At 32.8% G+C, this 26904-nt stretch overlaps 4 protein-coding genes and 1 long non-coding RNA gene across 10 annotated transcripts in view; 1 reads left to right on the top strand and 4 right to left on the bottom strand.

Annotated features, from left to right (window-relative positions):
• The window catches only part of LOC115219393 (protein dachsous-like), an 85403-nt gene that overhangs the window by 27730 nt on the left and 30769 nt on the right, over positions 1-26904 (bottom strand). The window contains exon 11 of the mRNA XM_036509392.1: positions 24024-25826. Coding sequence (XP_036365285.1) covers positions 24024-25826 — 1803 coding nt within the window. The remainder of the gene's footprint in view (positions 1-24023; positions 25827-26904) is intronic.
• LOC115218999 (protocadherin beta-15-like) overlaps positions 1-26904 on the bottom strand; it is a 58191-nt gene that overhangs the window by 28548 nt on the left and 2739 nt on the right. The window contains exon 1 of one of the 4 annotated variants that reach the window (XR_005002006.1): positions 12371-12848. The exons of 1 other annotated variant lie outside the window; for it this stretch is intronic. The gene's annotated coding sequence lies outside the window, so the exon portion shown is untranslated. Of the gene's footprint in view, positions 1-3612; positions 3835-12370; positions 12849-26904 lie in introns of those variants that run through there. 2 more of the 4 variants (XM_036509265.1, XM_036509266.1) reach the window with 2 other exon arrangements.
• On the top strand, positions 3720-22368 carry LOC118766087. Its single transcript, XR_005002016.1, has 3 exons — positions 3720-3801; positions 21574-21578; positions 22331-22368. It is a non-coding gene; the product is annotated as an uncharacterized LOC118766087 (long non-coding RNA).
• Positions 4497-9497, bottom strand: LOC118766077 (protocadherin beta-15-like). 2 transcript variants are annotated; one of them, XM_036509285.1, is made up of 3 exons: positions 7125-9497; positions 5028-5181; positions 4497-4688 (listed from the first exon to the last, which is right to left on the bottom strand). In XM_036509285.1, exons 1-3 carry the CDS (start codon positions 9480-9482, stop codon positions 4567-4569), a joined length of 2634 nt encoding a protein of 877 aa, XP_036365178.1. In that variant the 5' UTR covers positions 9483-9497; the 3' UTR covers positions 4497-4566. The 2 variants fall into 2 exon arrangements, with proteins under 2 accessions (XP_036365178.1, XP_036365179.1); XM_036509286.1 differs by having other exon boundaries at positions 5028-5178.
• On the bottom strand, positions 13211-15679 carry LOC115219396 (protocadherin gamma-B4-like). 2 transcript variants are annotated; one of them, XM_029789558.2, is made up of 3 exons: positions 14162-15679; positions 13774-13927; positions 13211-13434 (listed from the first exon to the last, which is right to left on the bottom strand). In XM_029789558.2, the coding sequence occupies exons 1-3, from the start codon at positions 15662-15664 to the stop codon at positions 13313-13315; spliced, it is 1779 nt and encodes a 592-aa protein (XP_029645418.2). In that variant the 5' UTR covers positions 15665-15679; the 3' UTR covers positions 13211-13312. The 2 variants fall into 2 exon arrangements, with proteins under 2 accessions (XP_029645418.2, XP_036365200.1); XM_036509307.1 differs by having other exon boundaries at positions 13774-13924.

Raw genomic sequence — 26904 nt, 5'->3', positions numbered from 1 at the left:
TAGCTTATAATAGGGAGATATAATGATTTCTAAAGAAATTAATATATTAAACAAAGACATTACATTAATGTGAGAGAAAATTATTTACTTTTACAAAATAATCTCTTTTTCTTGGTGAAACATCAAAAATAGGATTGACAGAAAGTGCCTCAGGGATAAACTCATCTGCTTACAAAATACTCATACAGCAGAGTCTTACATATGTAATATATTGTAATTTTGTAAAAGTTCTGTTTATTGAGATTATACTTGCCATTACAAGACAGAAAATCTCTCAAGAAGGGCTGAACATCTACAGGGATATCAGATATCATGGAAGCACCTAAAACAGTATTAGCTCATTGACCTGTTTTAGAAGATTATAATATAGCTTGCAGTGGGTCTCGATTTTAAATCCAAGTGGTGAACCAAACAGACATGTTTCAACCTTAGCTATACTGTACTGAGCTCATTTACCAAAAGTTAGAAATGATCAATATGTTATATATATATAATAATGAAATTCCTGTGTATAGTGCTCAGGTGCACTACAACTCATCAAAGGTGCATATACAGTACATAGAATTATGTACAAAAGTCAGGAAAGTGAACAGTGTATGTGTCGTGATATACATGTGTGCATGCGAATGGAGTGGGGGGTATCAAGTATAGTGTTGGGGGAAATAGTGATCCTGATTATGAATATCAGTTATAGTACTGAAGGAAAATACCTCAAGAGAGCAATTTGCAAGACAAATGCACATACAGTAGAATCTCACATATATGATATAGAGAGTTCACTGAGATTATCTTTGCAAAAAGAAGGTAATAATAATAATATTGAAAATTTAATTCATATGATATAACAGGTTTATTCTTATAAGACAAACAAATATAATCTTTGAGAAACATAAATTCCTCAAGGTCAACTTGGTTTCTTTCCCACTTATAAAAAAATAACCAAATATTTCAATACAGAGTTTAAAGTTGTAGAATTGTATTTCCACAAAACATGACAAAAATTTCTTAAGAACTGCCATGATATTTCACCATTCTTATCTCATTCTCACCTCAGTAGACTACTTGAATTTTTAAATATTTTTGTCTTAATTATAATTAATTTTATTTTTGTTGTTCAAAGCTTTATTCATTATAAATGAACAGCTATTTGCCACAATGCAGTAAAATATTTTAATGAATTTAAAGAAAAAATGTAAGCTGCCGACACTTGAACACAGTCGTACAGAATTCATGAAAAATTATAAATGAAGATAAAACAACATTTATTCGGTAAATATTGAGTTCACTCCCTTGAATATGCTTACCATAGGAAAAGAAATAATTTTCCTTTAAATAAAACTCAGTTGTTTTATTACAAATGCGCTAAAAACACTTCTTCTGTTTAGATGGTGTAATGTAACTAAATTACATAACCATAATATCTTACGCAGAGACTGACAAATATATTCTTCCTTATTTAAGCAGGGAAGTATTTGTACATTTGAGTGAATAGTTGACAATTCTAATAATCTCCATTAAATACTGATAGAACCATATTTGTTGATGTGACACAGTTTTAAAAAAAGACCACTTTATAACATATAATATTACAGCCATGAGACCATTGTTAGACACAGACAATAATTCGTGTACACTCAGGACATGGACAGGATAGGGATTAAGACAGAAATATGGGCTTACAACAATTCTGCCAAAAGAGATATTCATTATAAAATATGTATTTAAACCACATTCAATTTGTTGGTAATAACAATGGTACAAGAAATGTATGTCCATGTGAGAATACTATGAGAATATTATGTAAAGGGTATTTGAGAATAGAGAAGGTATAGTATGTAATATATAAACAAGAAACTGCTTAACTGACAAAATAATAGAAACCATTTACTTGGAAGTAAATTATATACCAAGCTAATATTGATTTGACCCAAAAGATTAATTCATGGATCAATAGTCTTTAGATATTGGCTTCAGATTCTGGCTCAAGGCCTGCAATTTTGAGGAAGAGGTAAGTCAATTACATCAACCCCAGAGTTCAACTGGTACTTATTTTACTGACCCCAAAAGGATAAAAGACAAAGTCAACCTCAGCAGAATTTGAACTCAGAATGAAAAGAAGAATGCCACTAAGCATTTTGTCTGGAGTGCTAATGATTCTGCCAGCTCACAACCTTATAAACTTCAGATACTAACATTTAATTTAGTCACAGTTATATTGTTATTTTAATGAAAAGAAAACATACAAAAATTGGGGCTTTCTTTTTTTTCCATAAATACGGAAAAATACAATTAAATAACTCCAAACTAAGAAATTAATAAAGAACATATTTTACACGAAAATCATTAAAATATTAGCTTTTAATAAATACCATAATAATAATTTTTAATGTTATCAAAGTATGTTTGATTCAATTGCTTGATAATATTAAATCAAGATAGATAATACCATTAACATTTATAAATGTAAAGAGTGAAAGTGAAACAACAGTTTATGTATTACACACACAGAATCACAATCATACAGAGAAACTCACACATTCACATAACCTAAAACAGATGAAATATATACTACAATAAATATATATCATCATCATTTAATGTCTGTTTTCCATGATGGCATGGGTTAGATGGTGTGACTTTAAACTGGTAGGCTAGGGAGCTGCACCAGGTTCCAATCTGATTAGATTGAATACCCTTCCTATGGCTTGATGCCCTTCCTAAAGCCACCCACTCCAAGAGCATAGTGGATGATTTCGATGTACCATCAGCACAGGTGCCATTGACGTGACATCGGTATCGTCCACGATTACGATCTCACTTGACTTGACAGGTCTTCACAAGCACAGAATACTGCCAAAGGTTTCACTGACACTGCCTCCATAAGGCTCAATGCTTAAAAACATAATAGAAATGGCTTCTATGATAATTGTTCCACTTTAATAATTAGATGTTCATAAGTTATTAAGTGTTTATGAAAAGGTGATATTTTATAACTTATAAACAACTAATTATCCAAGTGGAAAAATCATCAGAAATGCCAATTCTATTCATTTCTTCAAATATATAATACTGTATGAAGGACTTTCTATTTCTGTTTCTACTATATATATATATATATACACACACACACACATATATTTAATTAATATTTTTCTTTATTGATAATATTACATATTTGGTAAGAATTTCCTATATGTTTTATCATATCATTTCCATAATTTATTTGCAAATGTAAATATTCTGCTACCAAGATATTTCAAAATAATTCCTGTAAAATGCCTATTTCAATCTATCAGAATATAAGGATTGAGGAACTAGTTAAGAATTTTTAAAAATCTACTGAATACAGGAAGACCTAGTGACATTCAAAAATATATAATATACAAATATATTAAAGTCATGGACATTATATTCCAAAAAAGACTTTTCTTTTAATATAACTGTTAGCAAAATGCTTGGATAGCCATGTTTGAAGAGAAGGCATTAACAATGAACTAACAAAAATCTAATATGGCCACCAACAGAATATTACATTTTGATATTACAGGAAGGCTACATATGAAATCATTATTTCATGTAATTTGAATAAATAATATGGAACAATAAACTTACCTTCATTGTGTGTAAAATCCTTTGTTGTATAAAGTGTGACTTGGTCCCAATGTTCTGTTGTTAATGGTTGTCTGTGTCACTGCTGCTATGGTGTGACAATGGCTTCATGTTGATGGAATAGTGTTGGTGGTGAGTCAGTGGGAACCAGCAGTTCCCTCTCAGTCTTCCTTTGTGGATGGGTGGTGTTTAGTGAGTGTGTGCATGGGTGTGAGTGAGAGAGAGACAAACAGACAGAGAGAGGAGGAGAGATGGGTGATGCTCACTCCAGCCTCACTCAGACTTGATGTGTTTTCCCTCACAATGAAAAGAGAGGGACAACACACTATCAGCTCCACTAACAGTCAGCCATGATAAGTCTATATAACACCAACATGTCTGATGTGGAGAGAGACTGACATAGAAATCCTTAGAACAGAGAGGTTATATTAACAAAATATGGCTGATGTTGTTAATGTGTGTGTAATTTAAAATATAAACAGAATATTGACAATAACAGTTAGTGTGTGTGTCTGACCTAATTCTAAACTAAATCTCCTTTTTAGCAAATTTAAGGCTGTCATGTAAACTATATTTATATTTAAAATGTAATGGAGGCATTTTACATCATAAAGTTGTTGATATTAATTTCTTGAAAACATTTTTTAATGTCAAACTTTACTTCACTGGGAGGAATATAGATCAGTGATTTCTTCCAATATTGCATTTACCTTTCGTTTACCTAACAATAGAGTGTTGTGAATTGATTAATCAGAACAATTGATGCTATATCGGTTTTATCTGCAGAAACCTACCCCAGATGTACACATTTCAAATACTTTGTGTGAAACACATACAAAGATATTCAGTCATATGTGGGCAATATTATTAACTAACTAATATAATTCTGTTGTTTTTAAATGTTGTGTGAATGTTGAAGGTGATATTATTTCTGTTGTGTTCCTTTCTCAGTCTCACTTAACTGACAACAACATCTGGTGTTGAAGGTAACTGTCTCTCTGGAGGTTTCACATATCTGTCTTGGTAATGGTCTCTCTCACTGGTGCTTGATACATCGGGTGGGGCACCACCATAGATTCCTGAAACATATATATCAATGGATATTCACTGACTGACTTTAGTCAACAGTTCCTTCTTTTATATTAAGTGCTCTACAAAATAACTATTATAATGGGATCAATACCTCACTATACGATTAGACCTATACAATCTTGAGCATATTACGTGACAATTAACTAATAAATAAAAATAGATTTACACTTTTAATTTATAAATTTAATTCATAGTGATAAAACTATTAGAAATAACATTTTGGAAGTCCTCAAAATCCTGGTGTTTGTTTAGACTTCACTCCCAGATATATCAATGGGATAAATGATAAACACACCAATTAAGAGGGATAAATGCAATTGTTTTACCTGACATTGCTGGTATTTCTTCATACTGTCTGCTTGACCGCTCACTCCAGCACTGTCCACTGCTCTTACGACTGGTCAATGTGTCGGTGGGATAGTGAGAAGATGGTCTGTTGTCTCCATAAGATGTCACCTCAATCGGTTGACTGTATTTCTGCTGTTAGAGAAAACAAAAAACAAAAACGACTTGATTTGTTTAAGAAAAACATTTGGGAATTCTGGATGCTTACTGGGGTGTAACGGTTAGGGTATGTGGTTAGGGTCAGATAAAGATGATGAGACCATAGTTACAGTTTGGGACTAAGTAAAAGGGGATTTCTTGTGTGGATCACAATGGAGTGAGTTTTCAGCAAGTTATTCATAGAAAGAGTTCATGGTGTTTAGTAACCAAAAAAGAAAGAAATAATACATCTGTAATGAAGAAGTTGTAGTGCATTGCTGAATTAATAGCCACAGATCACAAGGCAGTGAGCTGGCAGAATCGTCAGCACATCGGGCAAAATGCTTAGCAGTATTTTGTCAGACTTTACATTCTGAGTTCAAATTCTGTCACGGTCGACTTTGCCTTTCATCCTTTTGGGGTCGAAAAATTAAGTACCAGTTGTGTACTGGGATTGATCTAATTGACTGGCCCCCTCCCCACAAAATTTAGGGCCTTGTGCCTAAAGTAGAAAAGAATATTCACTGATCACTACAAAAAACTTCTTTAAAAATTCTTGAAGTTAGGTTGAAATACTGAAGGTGGTGAGTTAAGGAATGCTGGATAATTAAAATTACATCTCAAGTAAAGAGAAGAAATAATTAACATAATTACCTATTATCAATAAAAGATACCACAGTGAAGTATTAACAATTTAACATAAATGAAAAATGAAGTACAATGATCTAGGATGTTTGTGTGGGACGTAACAGTACTCCAATGTTGGTCACATTGAAGCTTTACAGAGGGTCAATGCAGGTCTGGCAATGCTATCAATGTGAAGCTGCCATTGGAAATTAAAGAATGAAAGGTCCAATATTTGTGGTAACTTGGAGAGTTTTAAAAACAGCTTCCAAGAGAGACAAACAAATGAGGGGGCCCACTAGTTGAGCACTCAGCCTACAATAAATAGCTCCCTTAAAAAACATTTCCTATAGTCTAAAAATAGGAAGTAGTCCTTGAAATACTACATCTGAAAAAGAATGAAATAGTCATGATCTACAAATCCATATCTCTGTATTGCTGGGGACCATGTGGTATATTCTGACAAACAGAGGTCAATGAAATACGGTGAAATATGGTAAAGTATTGTCTTCTGTGATCATCTGATCTTTTCATATATCAGCATTCAAACTTCTATTTCTAGCACAGCCAGTAAATGGCTGCAGCTGATATAAGCAGGACAAACATGTTCCGGACATCACCAGCATTGTTCTGCAGCTCTTCACTCTGCCTTTTCTACTTTTACTATAATGGACACACTGTCTCAGAACTCAACATTTTTGTATCACTTCTACTTCAGACCAACCTTCTCACTCATTCTGACTGCTCTACTTATTCATACAGTCGGTTTTCATGGGCCTACAGTAACCATTTATCCACTTCTTCTGTTACAAAACACAGTTCCCCTTTCATTTTTGTCCCAACCCGTGCTTTTCCATCAGTCATCAGCTTGGACTAACACTTCACTAAACTAAATTGTAATGGAGTTCCTGTAAAGGTCATGGACACAACACTGACCTCTGACCTCCAGATCAAACCATTAACAAGAAACAAAAAAAAAAACTAGTGTATTTATATGCCACCATCTTTATTCAAATGCTGAATGTAGTTAGTCAACCACAAAACACAAACATACCATTCATTGGTGTAGATGAGCAACATAAAATATTAGGAATAACAATCTCTTAACTAAACTTACATAGCAATAAAATTCTAAAAATGCATTATCACATATATACTAAAGTTGAAAATAAAGTATTTTAAACATTATACAAGCATTGTTGGATAAAGAATATGTAAATAACATTTGAAAATGTAATTATGAAAACTGTAATTAAAAGAATATATAAAAGTGTAATTAGGTGGATATTTATGAAAATATCAATAATGAAGCTTACCTTTGTAGACTTTTGAAGAGATCTGCTCATTGTTGATGTCTTCCAGTCTTCAGGATAGTAATGGCTCCTCGAATGACCATATCTGTCTGACATCTCTCCTCGATTACCTGACATCACAGGTACACTGTTGTTACCTTGATAGATCAACTGTCTCATCTCATTGCGACATTGGTATGCCTGTTTCTCTTCTGCTGTTCTTTCAGATGAGCTATTTCTCACATTGTTACATCTCACAATACACAGGGTTATAGAAACCACAATAGCTATAGATACTATCACAGCTGCTACTACAATGATAATCAACAATGTCGCATCTATTGTGTTATCACTTGGTAGGTGCACAGCTGTGAACATTGGTGACGTCTTGTTACTAACAGTCAGTGTCAAAGACACACTAGTTGTTGCTGACAGAACTGGAGTACCACTGTCTTTCACAACAAACTCAAGCTCATATGATCCGGCATCATTTTGGTAAACTGTGCGAGAGTAAGATAACACACCAGTGAATGAGTCCAGTTTAAATAACTGTCTCTCGTTACCTGAAACGATTTCGTACCTGAGAAAAGCATTCATGTGACTGTCTATATCAGATGCTTTCAGAACTGTGATGTCGTTCTTACTTTGCGGATGATAGTGGACATTAAGAGTGAAAGGGTCAACACTAGGAAATGTAAAATATGGAGCATTATCATTTCTATCCAATACTTCCACTTCAACATTCACTGTGTTATTCAGAGATGGGCTTCCATTGTCTTTCACAAAAACCTCAAACTCATAGAAATCTCTGTGTTCTCTGTCTAAAGACTGGTTTGTTGAAATAAAGCCAGAGTTGATAATCTGGAATGGCAGACGATATTGCTGTTTATTTCTCAGAGAATAAGACAATTCACCTCCCTTACCAATATCTGGGTCTGTAGCATTGATAAAGCCAATAGGGAAATTAGCTTTGTCATTCTCATAGGTAAGGAACTTGAATGTGTCTTTCGTAAAGTGTGGTTCTACATCATTCACATCCAACACTTGGATTGACAGATCTTTATCAGTTTTCAGAGCAGGTAATCCTTTATCTTCACACGACACAGTAAAGTGATAATGTTCCTGTGTCTCTCTGTCTACTGCTTTCTTTAGAACTATTTTATATTCCTTCGATCCCATTGACTGTAGTTTGAATGTGTCATCTTTGATATGACAGTTCACCTCTCCATTGTGTCCAACATCATTGTCAGTGACCATCACATAAGCAATGAAACTACCAACTTTGATGTCTTCCAGAATGGTAGCTGTGTTGTGATTCTGTGTAGAAATAAAGTTCACATCAATATTTGGGGGATTGTTGTGTTGGTTGATGACATTTACCATAACGGTTGCTATGGAACTGAGAGGAGGAATTCCATTATCTTTAGCTTCAATGTATAATTTTAAAGAATTTTTGGTGTCAACCTCTAAAGATTTTATTAAGAATATTTTCCCAGAGTTTTCATCAATATTAAAGTACTGTTTCATTTGCATATCAGTCTTCGGACTGAAATAGAAAGATATTTTACCATTCCTGCCAATGTCTAAGTCATTGGCAGATACTGTGACTACTGGAATGTTCTTCTTATGTTTATGTTCAATAGAGACATTGTAGATACTTTGAGAAAACTGTGGTCTGTTGTCATTTTCGTCTTTTACAGATATTTTAACATTTAAAACAGATTGTTTTGGGGGAGATCCCCCATCTTTAGCAATGACTTCAATATTGTAACTGTCTTTCTTTTCTCTGTCTAATTTCTTTTCTAAAATAATTTCTAATGATGATATGCCATCTGCACGCTTGAAAGCTGATAGAGAGAAATGTCCATCAATGTCTTGTAGTTCATATTTAATAATGCTGTTCTCATAACTGTTATCTTTGTCGATGGCATTAGGAATGGTTTTCTTCATACCTCTACCATCACCTTCACCAAAGTATAGCGTGATTTCTTTCTCAGAAAACTCAGGTTGGTGGTCATTGATGTCTTCTATGATGACTTTAATCTTTAAGATCTTCATAAATGTCTTGGATTTGTGAACTGCAACTTTAACGATTTCAAAACATTCTTTCTCATAACTACACACAGACTCAGCATCCAATGTCTCAACAGTGTACAGTTTACCTGTTCTCGTCACATTGAACAACTGTTCTCCCTTTTGTTGCAGTTGACTAAATGTAATTAAATCCTTATTCTTTAGGAAGGAGCTGTCTGATTTTTGTAGGTCAGTAGCTATGTCCCCTACATAGGTATGAGGAATATTCTCTTCTTTAACATGGTATGTGATATCTTCACTTAGATAACAGTGGAAGAAAGTCAATAAAACACAGAGAAACAGCAACATTTCTGATCTTGTCCAGGAAAAAGGTGGTTTGTAAAATTAAACCTGAAACAAAAAATATGTATATCATGTTAATAAAAAATGTATGGATTCAGCAAACCAAGTTTGTTCATAAAAATATACTCAATGAAGAACAGCAATGCTACTATTTTTAATAACATGTACACGTGGACAAGAGTTATAATTACAAATTTTCACTAAATTTAATTATGTATATTAAGATTCAATGACTGAAAAAAATTGCAATATTTTTGCCACCTATTTTCAAATAAGCAATGTGAAACAAATCTGTATCATCATGAAGTAAATTAACTAAAGATGAGACAGATACATTGTGAGCAAGATCATGTATTTTATCTATATTTTAAAACTGGAAGTTAACATACTATCGATATTTTTATACGTCAAAAAGCAAAAAATAGTATGGAAGTAACTTTGAGTTATTTCCCTTAAACCTAACAATTTTTAAGAATTTTCAACTAAATTTAGTTATGTATTTTACGTGTGCGTGCGTGTGTGTGTCCATGTGTCCATGTGTGCGTGTGTGCGTGTGTGTATGAAACACCATCACAAATATATTAACCAGAATCAAAAAGAGCAATAATCTTATAATTGTAAGGATGCCTGTATTTTATAGAAGACAGGTGAAATTAGAGACTGAAATTTCTAATATTGTTATCCATATAACACAGTAATGATACAATATATATTGATTTGTTACTGGTCAGTTTCATATACTAAACCTATAAGAAATAAATAATACTTTGTCAATAGCACTTACTTCCGATGAAATTATAATTTAACATCTATGTCACTTCAAACAAAATAATTTTATAAAATAATTTGGTTCATTATTTGATTCACCTATTCATTAGATAAGTAGCAACCTGATGCATGACAAAGAAAATTCTACAGTTCTATATTTAAGAGATGAGGAATTGTGTACATTCCTCATTTGTCCTCATCTTGTTTCTTGTCAACATGTTTCGGCTGACATATCCTCCAGCCTTCATCAGGTGTCTTGGGGAAATTTCAAACATGATTTCTCATTCCTAAGGTATTTTTCAATGTTGTTATGATTCAAACTCGGAATCTTGGGGTTAGTAGCCTGCGCTCTTAACCACTATGCCATATGCCCATGCGAAGGAAAGCGCTTGCTTGGTAAGGTGAGGCAGATTTAGCTGATTACTTCAAACTTAACATGTATGAGAATGACATATCTATTTAAATATCAAACTAATTCGAAATATTTCAATAATTAAATAATCAACAAATTTATAATGAATTGTTTCCTATAACTGAAAGGGAAATATAATTATGTAAAAAAGAAAATCTAAATTTATCTGGAATTAATTATTCTGAAATATGCATCAAACATTTAGTGATAACTGTTTTAGTGATCTGCGGGTGAATGTTTGTTATCTGTGATATATCATCATTTCATCATCATCGTTTAAGGTCTGCCTTACATACTAGCATCGGTGTACTAGATTATTTTTGTTTAAATCTATGTCAGCACGTCTTCAGCAAAAACATGATCAAAGCTTTCCAGCCATGACCATCCCATCATCTTTCATATACTGGTACAGTACTGACATAAAAAAAATTAAGATTAAACATTGGTACTGGAACAGATAACCAGGAATAATTACTAAATCAATATTCTTCATCAGATTTAATACCACACGTTTCCAATACATTTGCTAAATTAGCAAATTTGATTAAAACAAGGTGCAAGTATGATTGTGTAGTTAAGAAATTTGCTTCCCAATCACATGGTTTTGGGTTCAGTCCCACTGCAAGGCACCTTAGATAAGTGTCTTCAACTATAGCTCTGGGCCAACCAAACCATTAGTAGGTTTGGTAGGTAGAAACTGAAAGAAGCACACTGTACATATATATTTCTAAATGAGCGTGTGCATATATCTATGTGCATATGTCTTTGTATCCCATTGTTTTGACATTGTATGATAGTTGTAAATGAGTGTCACTGATAGAGAAGCAGTGTCATTCATTCCCAATAACCTACAAAAACATGTCTAGCCAATAAGAAATATTATTTAAGTTGGGAACAAGTGAGAATTGGCAACAGTAAGGGCATTAAGCTGAAGAAAATCTGACTCAATAAACTGCATGGAAAAATGGACATTGAAAAAATGTTGATGACAATGGTTAAAGTAATATGATCAGAAATTAGTGAAATGTCAGAAATATTTCTGGGCTATTAATTAAATTATATTAAGTATGTATACTAAAAACAACCCCTTACTAATAAAGAAAGAGCGTATTTCTCATTTTAATTTATTAAATATATTCCATAGACAACAAATAAGACATTTCAATATGACTACTATTCAGAGACAAAACAGAAGATGAGAATATGAAACAATACCCGTCAAACACTCATATAAAGCAATGGACATTTACATCCACTCAAGATTACACACGCACAATATACTATTTGAAAACTATTAATAATTTTTAACCAATATTCTTGTCCATTATTATTTCTTTTATGTAAAATTGAATTGTTGTATATATTTTTAAAAGACATTTTTATTCAATATTTAGAATGTTCTAAGACCATACAATGTCTGAATGATGAAGGAAATATGAAAAAATGTACAATAAAAAGCAGACAAGATAAATTGTGTAAAAATAGAAAGGATAAAAGCAAATTTTTTGAATAGTAGTAACTAAGACTAAACATATATTCACAGATTTTCACAAACTACTTGATAGCCATGTTGGGAAAGGAAGACATCAAGTGAAAACTAACAAAGATTTAACATGGCCACCATTAGAATATTACATTTTGATGTTACAACATGGCTGGGTATGAAATTATTATTTCACATGACTGGATAAATAATATAGAATAATAAACTTACCTTCATTGTGTAAAATCCTTTGTTGTATAAACTGTGACTTGGTCCCAATGTTCTGTTGTTAATGGTTGTCTGTGTCACTGCTGCTATGGTGTGACAATGGCTTCATGTTGATGGAATAGTGTTGGTGGTGAGTCAGTGGGAACCAGCAGTTCCCTCTCAGTCTTCCTCTGTGGATGGGTGGTGTTTAGTGAGTGTGTGCATGGGTGTGAGTGAGAGACAGAGAGAGGAAGAGAGATGGGTGATGCTCACTCCAGCCTCACTCAGACTTGATGTGTTTTCCCTCACAATGAAAAGAGAGGGACAACACACTATCAGCTCCACTAACAGTCAGCCATGATAAGTCTATATAACACCAACATGTCTGATGTGGAGAGAGACTGACATAGAAATCCTTAGAACAGAGAGGTTATATTAACAAAATATGGCTGATGTTGTTAATGTGTGTGTAATTTAAAATGTAAATACAATATTCACAATAACAGTTAGTGTGTGTGTGTCTGACCTAATTCTAAACTAAATCTCCTTTTTAGCAAATTTAAGGCTGCCATGTAAACTATATTTATATTTAAAATGTAATGGAGGCATTTTACATCATAAAGTTGTTCGTATTAATTGCTTGGAACATTTTTTTAATGTCAAACTTTACTTCACTGGGTGGAATACAAATCAATGATTTCTTCCAATATTGCATTTACCTTTCATTTACCTAACAATAGGGTGTTGTGAATTGATTAATCAGAACAATTGATGTTATATCAGTTTTTATCTGCAGAAACCTACCCCAGATGTACACATTTCAAATACTTTGTCTGAAATACATACAAAGATATTCAGTTGTATGTAGGCAATATTATTTACTAACTAATATATTTCTGTTGTTTTAAATGTTGTGTGAATGTTGAAGGTGATATTATTTCTGTTGTGTTCCTTTCTCAGTCTCACTTAACTGACAACAACATCTGGTGTTGAAGGTAACTGTCTCTCTGGAGGTTTCACATATCTGTCTTGGTAATGGTCTCTTTCACTGCTGCTTGATACATCGGGTGGGGCACCACCATAGATTCCTGAAACATATATATCAATGGGTATTCAACGATTGACTTTAGTCAACAGTTCCTTCTTTTATATTAAGTGCTCTACAAAATAACTATTTTAAAGGGATTAATACCTCACTATACAATTAGACCTATACAATCTTGAGCATATTACGTGACAATTAACTAATAAATAAAAATAGATTTACACTTTTAATTTATAAATTTATTTCATAGTGATAAAACTATTAGAAATAACATTTTCGAAGTCCTCAAAATCCTAGTGTTTGTTTAGACTTCACTCCCAGATATATCAATGGGATAAATAATAAACACACCAATTAAGAGGGATAAATAAAATTGTTTTACCTGACATTGCTGGTATCTCTTCATACTGTCTGCTTGACCGCTCACTCCAGCACTGTCCACTGCTCTTACGACTGGTCAATGTGTCAGTGGGATAGTGAGAAGATGGTCTGTTGTCTCCATAAGATGTCACCTCAATCGGTTGACTGTATTTCTGCTGTTAGAGAAAAAATTTGTTCCAACATTTATTGTAATTTTAACAAAATATATTACATTAAAGATTTTATAAAATGTATGCATTCTAAAATAAGAATCGTCATTCATGTTACGGAACTAAAATAAATATGAAGAAAGAAGCAAACTAACAAGTTACAGATGAAGACTATAAATAACATTTATTATTATTCAGTAAATAATTAAAGAATTATCAACAGAGAATCTTAAAACATACCTTCATACTTTTTGGTAAACTTCTGCTCATTGTTGATGTCTTCCAGTCTTCAGGATAGTAATGGCTCCTCGAATGACCGTATCTATCTGACATCTCTCCTCGATTACCTGACATCACAGGTACACTGTTGTTACCTTGATAGATCAACTGTCTCATCTCATTGCGACATTGGTATGCCTGTTTCTCTTCTGCTGTTCTTTCAGATGAGCTATTTCTCACATTGTTACATCTCACAATACACAGGGTTATAGAAACCACAATAGCTATAGATACTATCACAGCTGCTACTACAATGATAATCAACAATGTCGCATCTATTGTGTTATCACTTGGTAGGTGCACAGCTGTGAACATTGGTGACGTCTTGTTACTAACAGTCAGTGTCAAAGACACACTAGTTGTTGCTGACAGAACTGGAGTACCACTGTCTTTCACAACAAACTCAAGCTCATATGATCCGGCATCATTTTGGTAAACTGTGCGAGAGTAAGATAACACACCAGTGAACGAGTCCAGTTTAAATAACTGTCTCTCGTTACCTGAAACGATTTCATACCTGAGAAAAGCATTCATGTGACTGTCTATATCAGATGCTTTCAGAACTGTGATGTCGTTCTTACTTTGCGGATGATAGTGGACATTAAGAGTGAAAGGGTCAACACTAGGAAATGTAAAATATGGAGCATTATCATTTCTATCCAATACTTCCACTTCAACATTCACTGTGTTATTCAGAGATGGGCTTCCATTGTCTTTCACAAAAACCTCAAACTCATAGAAATCTCTGTGTTCTCTGTCTAAAGACTGGTTTGTTGAAATAAAGCCAGAGTTGATAATCTGGAATGGCAGACGATATTGCTGTTTATTTCTCAGAGAATAAGACAATTCACCTCCCTTACCAATATCTGGGTCTGTAGCATTGATAAAGCCAATAGGGAAATTAGCTTTGTCATTCTCATAGGTAAGGAACTTGAATGTGTCTTTCGTAAAGTGTGGTTCTACATCATTCACATCCAACACTTGGATTGACAGATCTTTATCAGTTTTCAGAGCAGGTAATCCTTTATCTTCACACGACACAGTAAAGTGATAATGTTCCTGTGTCTCTCTGTCTACTGCTTTCTTTAGAACTATTTTATATTCCTTCGATCCCATTGACTGTAGTTTGAATGTGTCATCTTTGATATGACAGTTCACCTCTCCATTGTGTCCAACATCGTTGTCAGTGACCATCACATAAGCAATGAAACTACCAACTTTGATGTCTTCCAGAATGGTGGCTGTGTTGTGATTCTGTGTAGAAATAAAGTTCACATCAATATTTGGGGGATTGTTGTGTTGGTTGATGACATTTACCATAACCGTTGCTATGGAACTCAGAGGAGGACTGCCATCATCTCTGGCTTCAACGTATAATTTAAAAGACTCATCCTTATCAATTTTTGAAGATGTAGCTAAATATAATTTCCCAGTATTTTCATCTAAATTGAAGTTCCTCTCCATTTTCCCTACAGTTTTCCTTGCAAAATAAAAAGATATTTTACCATTCCTGCCAATATCTAAATCACTGGCAGATAATGTGACTACAGGAACATTCTTTTTATGCTTATGTTCAATAGAGACATTGTAGATACTTTGAGAAAATTGCGGTGGATTATCATTTTCATCTTCCACAGATATTTTCACATTTAAAATAGATTGTTTTGGTGGAGATCCCCCATCTTTAGCAATGACTTCAATATTGTAACTGTCTTTTGTTTCTCTGTCTAACTTGTTTTCTAAAATAATTCCTAATGTTGATATTTTATCTGTTTGTTTTGAAACTGATAAAGAAAATTGTCCATTATCCTTTTTTAATTCATATGTTACTAAGCTGTTCTTATGACCCATATCATTATCAACAGCATTGGGTATTGATAGTTTTGAACCTTTACCATCTCTCTCTGAAAATTGAATGTTGACTTGTTTAGTTGGAAACTCAGGTTGGTGGTCATTGATGTCTTCTATTATGACTTTAATCTTTAAGATCTTCATAAATGTCTTCGATTTGTGAACAGCAACTTTAACGATTTCAAAACATTCTTTCTCATAACTACACACAGACTCAGCATCCAATGTCTCAACAGTGTACAGTTTACCTGTTCTCGTCACATTGAACAACTGTTCTCCCTTTTGTTGCAGTTGACTAAATGTAATTAAATCCTTATTCTTTAAATAGGAGCTGTCTGATTTCTGTAGGTCAGTAGCAATGTCCCCTACATAGGTATAGGGACTATTCTCTTCTTCAACATGGTATGTGATGTCTTCACTTAGATAACAGTGGAAGAAAGTCAGTAAAACACACAGGTGTAACAACATTTTTTGTATTGATATCAACATTGTGTCCAGGAAAACTTCACATTATTAACCTGAAAGAAAAATATACAACATAATGATTTCTAAATAAGTCAATATATTACACATATATATATATATACATTAATGTGAAAGGAAGTTAAATCCATTTGTAAATCATCAATTGCTTTATGTAATACATCAAATACAGGAGTGAAGGAAAGTATCTTGGGGGAGACACTAAATACACATAGAGTAGAATCTTAGATGTGTAATATCATGAGTTTCAAAAAGTTTCATTAATTGAGATTATCTTTGCTATTACAAAACAGAAATTCACTCAAGAGAGGTGGAAAATCCCATAAAAGTAATGGTAGAAATTCACATTTTTCAAAGATAAAGGTAACAGAGTCTGGAGTGGGTTTTGTCTTTTTAAATCCAAGAGGTTAAAGCAATAGACATGTTTCACTCTTAGAAGACTTCATTGGTGTAGTGCATTGAGTTGAGTTAGCAAGAGTTAAAATGATCTACACTAACACCTATGTATATGTATGTATATCCCTCTCTGTATGTATATGTATGTATATCCCTTGGAGAGGCACTGAGCAGCTATACGCACACATACACACACGGCAGTAACCTCCACCTACCGAATTCAATCACAAAGCTCCAGTCGGCTTGGGGCTATAGTGGAAGACATACATATATATATATATATATAAAAAAACAGATATATAATAACAGATAATAACTTTATTTATCAAAAAATTCTATGAGGATAAAAATAAACCTTCTTTTCCATATATATATATATCAAAATTTGATACTGATTAGAAGATCGAAAATCCACCTGAAGATTGTCGGTAGCAGACATGAAACATTTGTAGTGGCGGTTTATTTAATTTATATTAAAATTTTATGTATTGATTAAGTCTTTCCTTGTTTGGTTTTAAAATAGTGGTTTTGTCTCGAATTATATTATATAATATTTTACTATAAAATTGGATTTAACCCTAAATCTGATTTTTCCCTGTAATTTTGGATTCATTCCCTAATATTTATTATATATATATATATATATATATATATATGTCTTCCACTATAGCCCCGAGCCGACCGGAGCTTTGTGATTGAATTCGGTAGGTGGAGGTTACTGCCGTGTGTGTATGTGTGCGTATAGCTGCTCAGTGCCTCTCCGAAATAAGTATTTCATTTATATCTCACGTATTTATTGCTGAGGAGGGGAAAATTCTTATGAATTAACCCCAAAATTGGGACCAATACGGTAATAACGGATTTTTTAGAAATTTCTATCAGTTTGTTTCGAGACGCATAAATTATAATGGTTATTGACAAGTTTGTCTTTTTATCGGCATATTTGGCATTAGAATTTTTCTTTTGCCCTTATTTTGTAAATTATTTATAAATTTAACCTTTAAAGGTATTTTTTGATATGCTGGCCATTGATAAAATTTTTTTCTCAAAATAAATTTTATCCTACATTAGTTATATATATATATATATATATATATATATATATATATATATACACATATATATATATATATATATATATACATACACATATATATATATATATATATATATATATATATATATATATATATACATAAGGTATTTGAGGACATAAATTTTTGAGGTCATTACTGCATTTTTTGCTAACTCTGTATAATCTTTGTTTCTGAAAATAGTAATGGCACACCTGGAGCTTATTCAAGAAATGAAGAAGTATACTGTTATTGTGGTTATAAAGGCTGAGCATAGAAATTTAGAAATATCTCGATTTCTAAAAGTTGGCAGGTCTTTTGTCTACAAAGTTTGTAAAGAGTTAGAGACTGAAGATGGAAACGTATCACCAGTATCAAAGCATAAAAGACATTCTAAACACTTTGAAATCATCAGAACACCTGAATTTATCCAGTAAGCTCAACAGACCATTTGATTACAATCCCAGAAAGTCTATGAGGTCAATTGCAAAAGATCTCCATGTGTCAGAAATGTTGTCCACGAAAACATCAGATATAAGTCTTATGTGATGAGGAAAGATCAATTGGTCAGAAAAAGCAAAAGAAAATCACTATATCAGATCTAAAAGGCTCTTAAATAAACTGAAAAATCCAGCAGATGAATATTTGATTTGGTTTTTCTCAAATGTGAAAAACTTCAACCAGTATCAAAAAGTTAGCAGAAGAAATGACAGATGGTTATGTGCAGACCCTTCTGAAGTTCCAAATGTTATACATACAGAATTTCATGCAACTGTCATGGTTTTAGGAGCTGTCAGTAATGAAGGACATGTGATGCCTCCTTACTTATTCCTACAAGGCCTTAGAGTTAACTCTGCCACCTACATTGAGGTCCTGGAAATAATTGTTAACGTGTTTCAGTAAGACTCTGCACTATCAGACATGGCTCTAGTAACACAAAAATGGATGGCTGAAAATGTTCATGATTACGTAACCCCTAACATTTGGCCTCTTAATTCCCCAGATCTCAATCCATTGCACTATTACATGTGGAACGTTGTTGAGAGGGACGCAAATGAATACACCCATAACACCAAATATTCTATGAAAGCTGCCATAGTCAGAGTAATGTCCAAAATGAACCAGGACCATTTGATTTAAGCTTGTAGATGATTTAGATCTCATATAGAAGCAGTTGTTGTAGCCTAAGGTGGCTTTATTGAATAACATTATGGAAAAGAAAGTTTATTTTTACCCTCATAGAATTTTTTGATAAATAAAGTTATTATCTGTTATTATATATGTTTTTTTATAAACATAAATCTGTACTAAAATATCTTATGCACCCTGTGTATATATATTATATACAAAGTATGGGGGTTCAATTCACTGGTGACCTAAATGATTAGGTATGCTAGGTAAGTGCTGTAACAGATTACTGGGGCTCCAAGGTTATGGCCAAGACGGTAGTTATGGAGCCATTGCAGATTTATATATATATATATATATATATATATATATAAAGGAGAGAGAGAAGAATAAAGCAAGTGGTGATGCTAATTATGAATACCAACTAGAAAGCTGTGAGAGAATACTTCAAGAGAGCAATTTGCAAGACAAATGCACATACAGTAGATTTACGCATACATGATAAAGAGAGTTCAGTGAGATTATCTTTGCAATGAGAAAGCAATAATTATGATTTGATAGGTTCGTTCTCATAAAACAGATAACTTAAATTCCTAAATTTCCTATCCTAATAATTAATTATAATTAATTTTATAGCACAGTGTTTCAAGTTATAGTCATTATAAAGCTACTCCCATTTGCCAGAAACTTCACAAACACAACAACCATATTCCCATGCTTTGAAGATAAACTTATTTGAAACAAAATAAAGTTACCTCTGAAATGTGACTACAAACGGAATAAAACAAATTTTGCACAAATCAGAGCATGGATACCCGAGACATGCAGGTTTTTGGGGTTTGTTTCTACAGATTTAAGCAGTAAAACCTGGAGTTATTGCCCTTCCTGTGAACACCTGGATAGTTTTCTTGGCATAACTACAGATGTGTACCCTACTGAAGTTGTTGCCTCATAACTTCCAGAAACATTGATACTTTTTAACAAAATTTTCAAGAAATACCGCTTACATGCTATAGATTCAGAGCATATAGGGATTTATGGGAAATAACTTTTCTGAGGGTATGGGGAGAGGAGTTTCAGAAAATTCACACTTTCTGAATTTTTTCCCTCATAACTTTTAGGAAAATGGATTTCTTTTAATGAAGTTTCATATGAATATCTTTAAAACAGCATAGATTACAATAATAAAGAAATTTGTGGGGAAAATTTTTTCCAAGTGGGTGGGGAGAGGAGTTTCAAAAACATGGAGTTTCATATCAGGAAGACCAAATAAGTTGGAACTACTTTGTTTTGATAGTAATTTTTCATATTTTTTATTTCCCCACAACCCTTGAAATGATGGGAGCGGGAAGGGAGCATCTTTAAATGAAAAACAAATTTTGAAACTCCTCAACATCACAGCCAAACCAGCACAAAATGGGAAAATACTTTGATAGTAAGGTAGCCCTGAAATGTGAATACAAATGGAATAAAACAAGTTTCACATAAATCAGACCATGGACTCCCAAGATATGTAGTTTTATCTACATAAGATATTGGCAAAACTATTTTTGTTGATGTAACCGTATTTTAAAAAAGATATTACTATATGTAATATTGCTTGAAAGACATTCAATATCATCTATCATCAGGACATGGAAAGAGTAACGATTAACACAGGAATATATATTTACAACAATTCTATTGAAACAGAAGCGATTAACAATAAAATATATATATTTAAACTTTATACAATTTGTCTGATAGTTACAATGGCACAAAAGATCTACATCAGATGACCAGTCACATAACACTATGATAATATTAAGTAACAGATATTCCAGAAAAGAGAAGATATAATACATAAACTAGAAACTGTTTAACTGACAAATTTAGAAAAGTCGTTTAGTGAAATTCTATTATGGATACCAAACTAATATCTACTATTGAACCATAAAATTAAATCATAATCAATCAATAATACCTTTTTATAGTACAGTATCTATAATTTAGTCGTCGTCATAATCATCATCATCACTTAACATCCATTTTCCATGCTGGCAAGGATAGGACAGTTTGACAGGAACAGGCAGAGTTTCTATGACTGAATGCCTTTCCTAACACCAATCACTTTACAGAGTGTTATGGAAGTATTTTACTTGACCCTAGCAGCAGTAAAGTCACCAAGTAACTTGCAGAAAAATACCCCTCAACTGAGTGAAGTAGTTTTGAGGGACAGAAAATGTATCTTGTTTTAGAAAGGAGACATTTCCAAAAATTAAAAATGATTATTTTCAAACAATACTATAAAATGTAAGAAAATATTTCAAGACTAAAAGATTAGTACAGAACATGAAATGAAATTTTTAGAATATCCAATAACAAAGAATACCATACTAATACTTTTTAATATCATCAAAGCATGTATGATGGAACTGTTCAGAAATAATCTTCTTTGGATAGATGTAGTAAAATCTATGAACGTAAGAAGTAATAATGAAACAAGAAAAGATATACAGTAATTTATATTATACACCCATATCTATTTTTCATGGATATTTCCCCTTATTGTTATTATTATATATCCAATAAGAAGTTGTTATTTTTTAATTTTATATTTTACCATGCTATTTCTATAATTTCTTTTAAAAATATAAATATTCTGCCACCAGGATATTTCAAAATAATTCCTTTAAAATATTTATGTTAATCTATCAGAATATTATTCTGACAGATTTAGAAACTAGCTAAGAATAAGAAAATTGTATTGAATACATGAAGCCCTATCAACATAAAAAAATATGATATATTAAAATATATTGAAATAATGGACATTATATTCCTAAACCGTTTTTTTCTTTTCCTATAACTGTTATCAAAATGCTTGATAGCCATGTTTAGAGAGAAGACATTAAATATGAACAATCAAAAATTTAATATGGCCACCAACAGACATTTTGATTTATAATACAGCTCTATGTGAAATTATTATTTCATATAACTGGATACATAATATGGAACAATAAACTTACCTTCATTGTGTAAAATCCTTTGTTGTATAAACTGTGACTTGGTCCCAATGTTCTGTTGTTAATGGTTGTCTGTGTCACTGCTGCTATGGTGTGACAATGGCTTCATGTTGATGGAATAGTGTTGGTGGTGAGTCAGTGGGAACCAGCAGTTCCCTCTCAGTCTTCCTCTGTGGAGGAGTGATGTTTAGTGTGTGTGAGTATATATACATGCGTGTGTGTGTGTTTGTGTATGTGTGTGTGAAAGGGAGAGGGAGTAGGATGGATGATGCTTAGTCTGCCCTCACTCAGACATGTTGTATTGCCTCTCACATAGAGAGACAGAAAGAGAAAAGGCATTTTCAGCTCCACTAACAGTCAGCCATGATAAGTCTATATAACACCAACATGTCTGATGTGGAGAGAGACTGACATAGAAATCCTTAGAACAGAGAGGTTATATTAACAAAATATGGCTGATGTTGTTAATGTGTGTGTAATTTAAAATGTAAATACAATATTGACAATAATAGTTAGTGAATGCCTGACCTAATTAGAAATAATTTTTCCTATGTAGAATATAAAGGGAAAATTTAAAGATGCCATGTAAACTATTTTCTAAAATATAATATAGTTGTCGCACATCGAATTTAGATGTAATATAATTATTTTATATTTCACAACATATATTCAATTTTAAAAATATGTATTTATAATTTCTTACAGTATTTCCTTTACCTTTTTTTTGCCTAACAATAAGGGGCTATAAACTGATTTTCTAAACTGATTTTCTCATATATAAAGCTGTAAACACACATGAGCATAATATGTGGGCAATATCATTGTCTAGCTAATATATTTCTGTTGTTTTAAATGTTGTGTGAATGTTGAAGGTGATATTATTTCTGTTGTGTTCCTTTCTCAGCCTCACTTAACTGACAACAACATCTGGTGTTGAAGGTAACTGTCTCTCTGGAGGTTTCACATATCTGTCTTGGTAATGGTCTCTCTCACTGGTGCTTGATACATCGGGTGGGGCACCACCATAGATTCCTGAAACACACACATATATCAAATAAGATTATTACAGAATTCACAGAGACAATAATTATTAACTGACATTGGTGATCTGTAAAACAAATAATGATGAAAAAATTAATCTCAACATGTATATTAGACAGGCACTATCTTCAGTATACCTTTTGACAATTAAATACAAAATAAAAATAGATTTCTGTATGCAAGTTATAAATTTAATTCAGCAAAGTTTTAGATGAACTGATACAACAATTAGAAACAAGATTTGGGAATTCCTCAAAATCCTAGTTTTTCTTTAAAATTCACTCCAAGATATATCACTGGGTAAAATGATACATGCACCAATAACTATATGTTAACAAATTTGTTTTACCTGACATTGCTGGTATTTCTTCATACTGTCTACTTGACCGCTCACTCCAGCACTGTCCACTACTCTTACGACTGGTCAATGTGTCAGTGGGATAGTGAGAAGATGGTCTGTTGTCTCCATAAGATGTTACTTCAATGGGTTGACTGTATTTCTGCTGTTAGAGAAACAAATTATTTCATGTCGCATTGCAATTTTAATAGAATATAAAATTTTACGAAATCCAAGAATTATATATTATATATAATATCAATCATCATTGATGTTATTGGTTTAAACTAAGTATGAAGAAACAAACTCTAAAATTTACAGACTAAGAATATAACTAACATTTAAAACCACTATTCAGTAAATAATTATAAGATTATCAACAGAGAATATTACCACACACCTTCATGCTTTTTGGTAAAGTTCTGTTCATTGTTGATGTCTTCCAGTCATATACTTCTTAATTAAACATAAACAACTAACAAATAGTAAATCCAAGTAAAGATTACCTTTGTAGACTTTTGAAGTGATCTGCTCATTGTTGATGTCTTCCAGTCTTCAGGATAGTAATGGCTCCTCGAATGACCATATCTGTCCGACATCTCTCCTCGATTACCTGACATCACAGGTACACTATTGTTACCTTGATAGATCAACTGTCTCATCTCATTGCGACATTGGTATGCCTGTTTCTCTTCTGCTGTTCTTTCAGATGAGCTATTTCTCACATTGTTACATCTCACAATACACAGGGTTATAGAAACCACAATAGCTATAGATACTATCACAGCTGCTACTACAATGATAATCAACAATGTAGCATCTATTGTGTTATCACTTGGTAGGTGCACAGCTGTGAACATTGGTGACGTCTTGTTACTAACAGTCAGTGTCAAAGACACACTAGTTGTTGCCGACAGAACTGGAGTACCACTGTCTTTCACAACAAACTCAAGCTCATATGATCCGGCATCATTTTGGTAAACTGTGCGAGAGTAAGATAACACACCAGTGAAAGAGTCCAGTTTAAATAACTGTCTCTCGTTACCTGAAACGATTTCATACCTGAGAAAAGCATTCATGTGACTGTCTATATCAGATGCTTTCAGAACTGTGATGTCGTTCTTACTTTGTGGATGATAGTGGACATTAAGAGTGAAAGGGTCAACACTAGGAAATGTAAAATATGGAGCATTATCATTTCTATCCAATACTTCCACTTCAACATTCACTGTGTTATTCAGAGATGGGCTTCCATTGTCTTTCACAAAAACCTCAAACTCATAGAAATCTCTGTGTTCTCTGTCTAAAGACTGGTTTGTTGAAATAAAGCCAGAGTTGATAATCTGGAATGGCAGACGATATTGCTGTTTATTTCTCAGAGAATAAGACAATTCACCTCCCTTACCAATATCTGGGTCTGTAGCATTGATAAAGCCAATAGGGAAATTAGCTTTGTCATTCTCATAGGTAAGGAACTTGAATGTGTCTTTCGTAAAGTGTGGTTCTACATCATTCACATCCAACACTTGGATTGACAGATCTTTATCAGTTTTCAGAGCAGGTAATCCTTTATCTTCACACGACACAGTAAAGTGATAATGTTCCTGTGTCTCTCTGTCTACTGCTTTCTTTAGAACTATTTTATATTCCTTCGATTCCATTGACTGTAGTTTGAATGTGTCGTCTTTGATATGACAGTTCACCTGTCCATTGTGTCCAACATCATTGTCAGTGACCATCACATAAGCAATGAAACTACCAACTTTGATGTCTTCCAGAATGGTAGCTGTGTTGTGATTCTGTGTAGAAATAAAGTTCACATCAATATTTGGAGGATTGTTGTGTTCATTGATGACATTTATTTGAATGATTGCCAGAGAACTGAGAGGGGAAATACCATTATCCCTGGCTTCCACATATAATTTAAAATTCTCTTCTTTTCCAAATTCTATCGATTTAGCTAAATATAACATTCCTGTATTTTCATTCAGGTGAAAATATTTTCTCATCTTCACATCAGTTTTCTGACTGAAATAGAAAGATATTTTACCATTCCTGCCAATGTCTAAATCACTGGCAGATACTGTGACTACTGGAATGTTCTTCTTATGTTTATGTTCAATAGAGACATTGTAGATACTTTGGGAAAATTGTGGTGCATTATCATTTTCATCTTCTACAGATATTTTAACATTTAAAACAGATTGTTTTGGTGGAGTTCCCCCATCTTTAGCAATGACTTCAATATTGTAGCTGTCTTTCGTTTCTCTGTCTAATTTATCTTGTAAAATTATTCCTAATGTTGATATTTCATCAGCTAATTTTGATTGAGATAAAGAAAAATGACCAAAACCATCTTTTAATCTATATTTAATCAGCCTGTTCTGATGTCCAACATCTTTATCAACAGCATTAGGTATGGCTTTTTTCATACCTTTACCATCTCCTTCCTCAAACTGCAAAGTGATTTCTTTCTGAGGAAACTCAGGTTGGTGGTCATTGATGTCTTCTATTATGACTTTAATCTTTAAGATCTTCATAAATGTCTTGGATTTGTGAACAGCAACTTTAACGATTTCAAAACATTCTTTCTCATAACTACACACAGACTCAGCATCCAATGTCTCAACAGTGTACAGTTTACCTGTTCTCGTCACATTGAACACCTGTTCTCCCTTTTGTTGCAGTTGACTAAATGTAATTAAATCTTTATTCTTTAGGAAGGAGCTGTCTGATTTCTGTAAGTCAGTAGCAATGTCCCCTATATATGTATAGGGACCATTCTCTTCTTCAACATGGTATGTGATATCTTCACTTAGATAACAGTGGAATAAAGTTAGTAGAACACACAGGTGTAACAACATCTCTGGACTTGGTGTTAATACAGTATCAAGAGGGAAGATGACTTCAAATATTCAGTCTGAAATAGAAACAAGTTTAGTATATTAATAGATTCTGCTATACTAAGTCTTACTTTCATTTTCTTCTCTATGTAAACAAGACTGTACAATAACACAGTTTTTTGTATTGTAATAGTTATTTAAGAAGAAAATAGCTAATTCTATAATTTCTTTTAATTAACCCTAATTTTGTATAATTGGAGTACATATATATATATTTATATGGAATACAATATGAAACACTGCTTGGACTAATCTCAAATAGTTTTACATCCATTCAAGCTGCTGCTTGGGAAAAACTAGATATTTACAAAATATACAATGTCACGCAAAGCAGCTTTATATAAAATATATTTGTGAAAAACCATATTTAACACGTTCAAGTGCCTTCAGAGATGAGGACACCATCTAAAATTCTTTTCCTAGACATTCCTCAGTCTTTTTGCTTCATCAGCAATGAACAAAAACCGAGTCTGGCATTCACAGC

This window comes from Octopus sinensis, linkage group LG14, assembly GCF_006345805.1.
Source record: "Octopus sinensis linkage group LG14, ASM634580v1, whole genome shotgun sequence".
In the NCBI taxonomy this organism is placed as follows: Eukaryota; Metazoa; Mollusca; class Cephalopoda; order Octopoda; family Octopodidae; genus Octopus; species Octopus sinensis.
This window is presented reverse-complemented; position numbering and strand designations above follow the sequence as displayed.